Here is an 8,397-nt window from a genome sequence, read left to right on the forward strand (position 1 = left end):
AAAAAAAAAAAGGGCAAATCTGTACCGGGCAAGCAGGAGGTCCATGAAATATCAAGGTTGTTAGACTGCTCGGTGAGCCTGTTCAGTGAAAACATTCATTTGTGTTTTTTTTCTATGGACATGAACGACTTTTCAGTTCACATGGTGACAGTTTGTAGTGAACAATTATACAACACATAAGGGTAAATAAAGGCATGTCATACCAGTTGTATTCATTGTTTCAAACTCCCGGAAGGCTATGCGTTGTTCATGGAGCCCGTTAGTGCTGTTCAAATGATAAGTGCTGACTCTTTGCTTGCCCCTTCTGTGCTTTTCAACCACAGTCAGACCAAAACATTCTCATTCCACATTTTCTGGTTATGGATCCCTCTGCGTCAAAAATTGACGTTTTGAGTGTCTCCAACTGGTTGATTTTTGACGTGCTGGCTGGTCCAATAAATCAAGGCTCCCCAACCTCCTGGTCTGGTACCAGGACCTGGACCACACCGGTACCCTAACCTTAACTTGCCACCGGACGTGGATCGGAACTGGTTCTGGACGCGACACTGGTTCCAGAAGTGATACCGAGTGCGGACCAACCTAGGGGTTAGGGTACTGGTACCTGCCCCCTCTCAAGGTTCGGTCTGTATTTGGTTTGCGTCCGCTACCACGTCCGACAAAATGACTGGACCCCTGATTTAATTGGAATACCCAGCACATCAAAAAATTATGAAACGTCAAAAAGTGACACAGACTGGTCCCTAGCCACAAAACAACTTGAGAATGTGAAGACCTGACGTGTCAGTATTTAGGAAATTAGACAAACATTTGTGTGGACATCCTAGGGGGCTTCTTACAGGCACTTGCGGATCAACTGCAAACCCGTGCAATGCATTGGGCATCTGCAGTAGGGAGAAAGTGCACGCACCTCACCACAGTAATGGCTAGAGTGCAGCATCAGGCCACCGTACAACAGCATCTCCTGTACCTCATAAGTATGTCCAACTTACATTACATTATTACATTATTGAGCAAATACTTCACGATACACTTACCACACGCATGACAGATTTATGATCCATTTTCAAGATGTCCCTTAAGGTGGCCGCAAGGGGCCTATAGGGAACTGCAAGATGCACCTGTCCTCCCTTTCAGATGTGGCCGCACTAGGCGCACCGGCTCATTGGCCTCTAAAAATGGGACCCACTACTTCAATGCTTGAAATTTAGCATTAAACGGTTTGATTGGGGGGTTAAACCGCTCTCCTAGGGTATGAGTCAAGTGTGGTGAACAAAATACACACACTGAGATACTTGACAAGTAATGAGACTTCACTGTTAACTCTACGGGTCCAGACAACCCAAAAACTTGCAGCACTTGCCTGGATGCATGTGACTAAGGAAAACGAGTAGACGGGCTATGTGTTGTCAAGTATTTCTTGGTATTGTGCCTTAGTTTCAACAGAAGTCGTGCAAAGTTTTTCCTCCTCTGTTCATGACCTTTACATGGGCGGTGGTTGAAAGTTTCCAAGAACCATTCTGATTTATTATTTGAAGAACACAATATTGCAAACATCCTTTTCTGCTCCTGTTTCTCTGTTAGAGAACCCATGGCGTTGTGATTGCGCTCTCGGCTGGCTCAGGACCTGGATCAGTGAAGACGGACAGCGTTTGTTGAGTTCTGCCGAGCAGCGACGGTTGATGTGCTCAGAGCCACCCCGTCTCTCCCACCTCAGCCTGGCGGAGGTGGCTCCCAACAGTCTGGTCTGTATCCCCCCTGTGGTGCAGCTGGAGCCCAGCCACCTGACTGTGCGACTCGGAGAAAGCCTCAGAGTCTCCTGCCAGGCATCGGGATACCCTCAGCCTCTGGTGACTTGGAAGAAATCTTCTCACGGTAAGGCCCAGCTATCACCTCGGGGACTGTTCCAAGAGCTCGGACCCAGTGGGGAGCTTTTTAGATCCGGAGCAGGTGGAGTGGTGACAGCTCTGCCCAGCAGTGGAGGAATCAAGGTGGGAGGTCTTGGAGGAATCAATGGGCTTGTGCGTGGAACTGAGGAAGGAGCTGAAAAGGACAGCTTTGATCCAGACATGGGCAGTGGCATGCTGTTCCTCAGTAATGTGACAGTGGCACACGCTGGCCGCTATGAATGTGAGGCATGGAACCCAGGAGGTGTGGCAAAGGTTACTTTTCACCTGGCGGTCAACATGTCTTCCTCCTCCTCCTACACATCCCAGTTCTGGCCTCGTTTGAACACTCACTCCTACGTTTCCTCTTCATCTAGCTCCTTTTATCAACCGGACGTTCTTGACATTAGCCAGGAACCTTTATATGAGCAGGACAGCATGGACTTCACCGCTCTTGGCCCAGCCACACAGACAGCCATCGCCATCGGCATCTCCTTGCTGGCGCTTACCGCCGTCCTTCTCCTCATAATGATCTACACTCGGCACCAGCAGTATCGCAAAGAGGAGAGCGGCTCGTACTGCGCAAATAAAGAGGAGAGCATCCTCTACGTGAATGACTACTCTGATGGACCTACTACCTTTGCGCAGCTCGAGGAGTATCGGGATGACCACGGTCACGAGATGTACGTTCTCAACCGGGCCAAGCCGGTCGTGGGTTCCAACGCATCCAGATGTTCCATGATGAGTGGATTCATTCAGCAGAAGGGCATGAAGGAAGCCCTTCTGGACCATGAAATGGTGCAGACACTAACCAGATCAGGAGGACCAGGGCTTCGCAGAAACCCAGCGGACGGAGGTGAAGGGCCCTTAACGACGGATCCAGAGGAGCTCTTTCTCAACCAGAGTCTCCTCTTTGGATCACAGGTTGCCTATGAGATCCACTGTTAAGATACCTGTAAAACATTCCTACATGCTAAAAAATGTTTGTGGACTTTGAATAAATCATTTTGGTGAAGTGATTTAAAGCATTAGATCATTATCAAGCCATTAAAACAGGAGACAGTGAGCGATTGTTGGATGGAGAATGGGAGCCATGGTCACACACAGCTCGCCAGAGATCCCCAACTGATTGACTTTTTGTCATTACGAAGGCTCAATGGACTGAAAAGTGGCAATTACAGGGATAATTACTTGTGATCCATACTTTTTGGCCCCATATAAACCCTTTAAATATAAGTATTACACCATTTGAACTATATCTCAGCTACAAAGGTTTAAAACTGCGCAAGAAGCAATGGATATTGATGGTTGACTATTTTGTACAAATCTTTTTTAGTTTAAGGTGTTTTGTTTTGTGTAAATACAATTAAACCACTTTTCACTGTGAAGTGTAGCTGTTTTATGGACCTTCATGAAGATTAGAGTTATACCTACATCATTTCTACAACTGAAATTGCATCATCCTTTCCATATGCCTGACTTGGCAGTGGTGGTGGTTAATAGGGAGGTGATTAAAAAAGTTCAGTATGACAATTATTTTTTTTATGTATGTTCAATATGCCGTTGTAGTTTTTAACATGACCTGTTTTTATTTTTTTTACCTGTTTTTTTGTAATAGATGGAAGCATAGAGCTGCAAAACACAGTGACACCACAAACACACTGAGCAAGTGAATAAAACACTCCATTTGCATATTTATTTGTGTCTTCACGCCAAGAAAGAACTAAACTGACTTTTTAAAGAATTAACAACAGAAGCAAGAACAAGGTGTTTGAAGTAAACACCTCAATGTCCTTTTTGGTTTTTCTGTTTTGAGGATTTTTCATGGCTTGCAGATGGTTTGGACCATACTGTTTTTGCATTTTTCTCACATACTTGGAGCAAAAGTGTCACCCCGCCACATACTCAAAACCTCCCAAAAATGAATTTTGGGCATAGTGGAACCCCCCAAGAAAATAACGAACAAAAAAAAGATGATGACATCATAGTGGGTGAAGCTCTCAAAAAACAAAATGTACATGTTGGGGTTATCCTAAGGAAGTTCAACAATTATTATGGGATGGCGACAGGACCTACGGCTTTGAAGCCACTTTGTGGTAAATTGTAAAATTAGCTGATTTTCTGATTTTTTTTCCACATTATGGGAAAAAATAACTGTCTTTCCTTTGTGCAATTTTCCCCAAATTTTACATATATGCCATCAAATTAAGTCTATAACCACAACCAAGGTTTGTTAACTGTTGACCTTGGAAAGAGGCATCTATCTTGAATTTAAAAGAAAAAAAATCACCTTTTACTTATTCAAACTCCTTCTAGAGGTTTCAATCTGTCGATGCTAACTTCTTGAGCATCATTGATAAGCTAGTTGGGAAAAAATATTGGAATTTAAAGTTCTAGATTTACAGTTTTGTTAGTGTGGCAAGCTGTTGCTCCCGCATTTTTTGCATTAACATTGGGAACATTTAATACTTGAACTGTTTTAAATAAAAGACTATGACATACAATATAACGCTTTTAAAAATATGATTTACAAAAAGCCTTGGTTACCAAGGAAATCCAAAAATGTACTTTTGTAGATTCTTCTAAAAATTAAATAGACCTGTTCGTCACTCCCAGGTGACAAAAACATAACATGGAGATAAAACCACCAGAAAAGCTTCCATTTTTTTGTATTTCTCAAATGCATATCTAACCACGGCGTCACTGGCAGAAAGGGAGAGTGAGGGGTTTGTAACATCTGTTCAGGCAGTGAGGGCGGGTTAAAAGAGAGTGGCAAATGCGGGGGAGGGTACCTGCAGACCATATAAATTAAAGTACACTTAAATATTTTTTTATATATATTTTTGAGTATTGTTTTTAGGTTCTATGTAAATCACAGCTCACAGACTCCTCTTTTCTGATCACAAAGAATCATCTGGTTGGGATTGTTCTGACTGTAACAGCCATGAAAACCTTTATTCCTTAATTTCTATACAATAAAGGACTCCAAAACAGATCCTCTCTTCATTTTTATTAAGATCAGCATAGCATTGGTACGTTTGGTGTTCAGATACAACTTTTGTAACCTATTCTCTGTCATTTCTCGTCTGGTTGGCCGTGACACGCTGCAGTTCAGAGTGAAAACCTGTTTACGCACACTGAGGTTTTTAGTAACAGTGCAGGTCATTATGTGAGACTCGCAGCACATAGATTTTTTTTTTCTTCAGTGTTGCCTTGCAGGCTATGGCATCAGGAGTGCTTTCAGTGGCACTCCTGGACTAAAATGGACAAGTACTATTGAAAATACCCTTTGCTAAGCCAAGTAATCTGTTCTTCACACTGTGACCGCCAGCAATATTGAATGTGACTCAAACTTTGTAGGTTTTTTCCAAAAGCTCCTTTGCCAGGTTTCCATTAGGTGCTGTTAAAGTATATTTCATTTTCCAGAAGACACTAGCATGTTTGCTGAAGTGTGTGAAAAATTTGAGAATGTCCGATTGGGATCTTTTCAAATTATTTAAATATAAAAATAGGACCTTGAGCTCAATTTCTGGATGACCTAGATTTTCAGACAACAAATATATAAAAATTGTCTAGAATTTCCTCATACGAATGAACACATTTATTACTAACTACTAGCTAGCAGTTTAGCTGCTAGCTAAAGAATTATGTTACCTCGGCAAGTTGAGTCTTTTTTAAGTTGCAAAACACTGCTTAGATAAAAAGCTAAAATGAAAATCTGAAAGAATAATGAATTGATGACTACAATAAGGCTTTAAGAAATTAGCTACAATGACCATGAACCTTTTAGCCAGCGCAGGAGCACAGAAAACATAATTAGCCCTTGTTCGTAGTCAAGCTGACCCAAAGACATAAAACATGTAGGAAAATGTGTGTTTACACTACTGCTCCAAGATTTATTCACAAATCTTTTTTGTTATTACTTCTTTGCAGAAAGTGATCTCGTGCCATAAAATTCTTCAAGTAACATCTTTTTTGTTAGACCACATTCCAAGCGAGAAAAAGGGTCAGTGTGACCACTGAACAATGGTTGAAATGAATGTTCTGGGTTGATTGTCAAAATGTATTCAACAAGAAACTATTTTTCTAAACCTTTAATAAATAAAACCTCACAATAAAATGTAATTTGAAAAAAGTGCAAAGATAATTCAAATTCAGGCTCACACACTGATATTCAACATTTTATGTAAAACATTAAAATCGTCATTGTGCTGAATTTTACTAGTGACATGTTTAGCATTTCTTTTTAGTGTTATCCACATTATGAAAGCAAGAGTTTGCCTCCTGTCGTTACTATTGTTCAGAGATGGTGAATCATCATACTTGACACTATGATGAGGCCTCCAAAAGTACAGGACCTGGCGAGCCCCCAGGGCATTTTAAATCAAAGAATGACATAAAACATTACAAATGCTATCCACAAACAGCCTTGATTGCCCTGTTCAATTTACGGGAAAAATGATTGATGATTTTTTTTTTTTGGCATGAAGAAAATGTTGGAGTTATGACAGTGCCTACATTCCTTTATTTGTACTGTTTAGTCACCTTTTTAAAATTTAAACAGTAAGGATGTTTTCAAATCCCTTCCTTAGTCTTTAACTACACTACTTTATGATATAGTGCACAACTATGAAGTGTTGTGGATTGTAACCCTGGTGCAATCCTAGCCATGTTTACATTAAAAGTGGGGTCATCTGGACCCCTCAGGACTGCAGGCGTAACTTTTTTTTTTCAAGGATTTTTTATCTTCACTGGTGTCTGCTGCAGACATAAAATCCTGTCCACCTTTGTCCAAATTATCATGGGAGGGATCAGGCATCAATCAATAAGGCTTACGTCATCTAGACCGCATAACAGAGCATGAGGGTTAAAGGCAATGCAGACTCCATGCTCACTTCTCACATATATGTATATATTTTCGTCAAATATGACAACACGTATTTCTTTAAATACATAACTAATAAATATGAACATTTTACAAAGGATTTTTATGAATCCACTGTGCTCTGATAATGAAAATATAGATGTTTTATAAAAAAAAAAAAAAGAAATACATTTTTATCACATTAAACTCTTTTAAATGCATTGCGTTATGGTCTGTATTCATAAATCTAGAGACCATCGATGCATACTAGATTTTTGCACAGACTTATTGTATTTTAAAATTGTTAGTTTGAACAGCTCTAGAAAGTGGTGAATGTCCTATAAAGTGTACTAAATAGTTAATAGTGAAGGAATTTGGGCACAACCCAAGTCTTATTTCTATTAATGTGTGTCTATGTATGTATATGTATATATATATATATATATATATATATATATATATGTGTATATATGTAAGAAGATATATATATACTGTATATATGAAAATCTATGTATGCACCTGTTGCGTCGTGCACCGCATATATACTGTATGTATATATATATATATATATATATAAACATACATGGCAAATCCCATCAGGGATTCTCAAACTGAAGCAGTTTTCACTGATTCATACATGTTGTTTGGCTGAGCCTTTTAAGACGGAAATGTTCTGACACACAAGATGTATATTTATATGAACCCCTTTCATATTTGAGGACATACGTTATATTTAATATTTTGGTATGCAAAAACCTTTTTTTCGACTTTCTATTAGTGGAAGATATTAAATATGTGCTCTTGGGTTAAAAATAGAAGAAAACAAAAACAGATATGACTTAAAAAATAACTTAAAATAGGGCCATGTTAAAAATTACGTCACATCACAGTTTAATTTTTTCTATTGCTTTTCTGATATCTGAGATACTGTAAAAAAATATTATATCAACAGTAACAAATAGAGCATAAAAGCATTTAACATGCACAAAACCTACTGAAAACGTCTATCACACTGACTCTGGATTACACAGTTTATCGGACACAATGAATGCGAAATACTCTTTTCTTTCCAGTTGTCCCATGAAGCAAATGGATTTCTTTTGTGTCTGCTATAATATAATTCTCAGACTGTGTTATTACACGTCCAACAAAGCCCAGCTTACAATGGTTGTCATGGGCACAATGGATTTGATATATTGGTAAGCAGGCCACTGCTGCCATCACCATTGGTTCTTTTCTTTTTTTCTTCTCCCTGTCCTGCTCGCAGCAGGTGAGCAGAAATGTAGGACCACATGGGGGACTGCTACATAAGCTTGCAGGAAAAAAAAGAAAGAAAACAAACACACAAAAACAGACCTGCTTAAAAAAAAATCTCATTTTATTTCAAACTTCTGTTACTGCTGCATGCTCCACACCACATCCACCATTTCCAGACATTTTTAAATAATTTTCAGAGATTACTTCCACAGGCATGCAATCTGACAGACACAACATGATGGCAAAATGACTATTAGAATTGCCGTAATCTGGACGTTGGGGCTTAAATTGAACCCCCCAACTAAGCAGCAGAGCTGATATTTTGTGTGCAGAGGGTTTTTGGAGAGGGGCTCTGCTAGACACCTTTTTTCGGTCTAATGTAAAGCCAAAAAA

At 39.7% G+C, this 8,397-nt stretch overlaps 1 protein-coding gene across 3 annotated transcripts in view; it reads left to right on the forward strand.

Moving 5' to 3' along the window:
• Positions 1-4,878, forward strand: part of lrrc24 (leucine rich repeat containing 24) — a 48,776-nt gene extending 43,898 nt beyond the window's left edge. For all 3 annotated transcript variants that reach the window (XM_024274379.2, XM_024274377.2, XM_024274380.1), the window contains one exon: positions 1,582-4,878. In XM_024274379.2, coding sequence (XP_024130147.1) covers positions 1,582-2,831 — 1,250 coding nt within the window. In that variant the 3' untranslated portion in view covers positions 2,832-4,878. The remainder of the gene's footprint in view (positions 1-1,581) is intronic.
• The last annotated feature ends 3,519 nt before the right edge of the window (positions 4,879-8,397 follow it).

The sequence above is a fragment of the Oryzias melastigma genome, linkage group LG17 (genome assembly GCF_002922805.2).
Source record: "Oryzias melastigma strain HK-1 linkage group LG17, ASM292280v2, whole genome shotgun sequence".
NCBI lineage: Eukaryota > Metazoa > Chordata > Actinopteri > Beloniformes > Adrianichthyidae > Oryzias > Oryzias melastigma.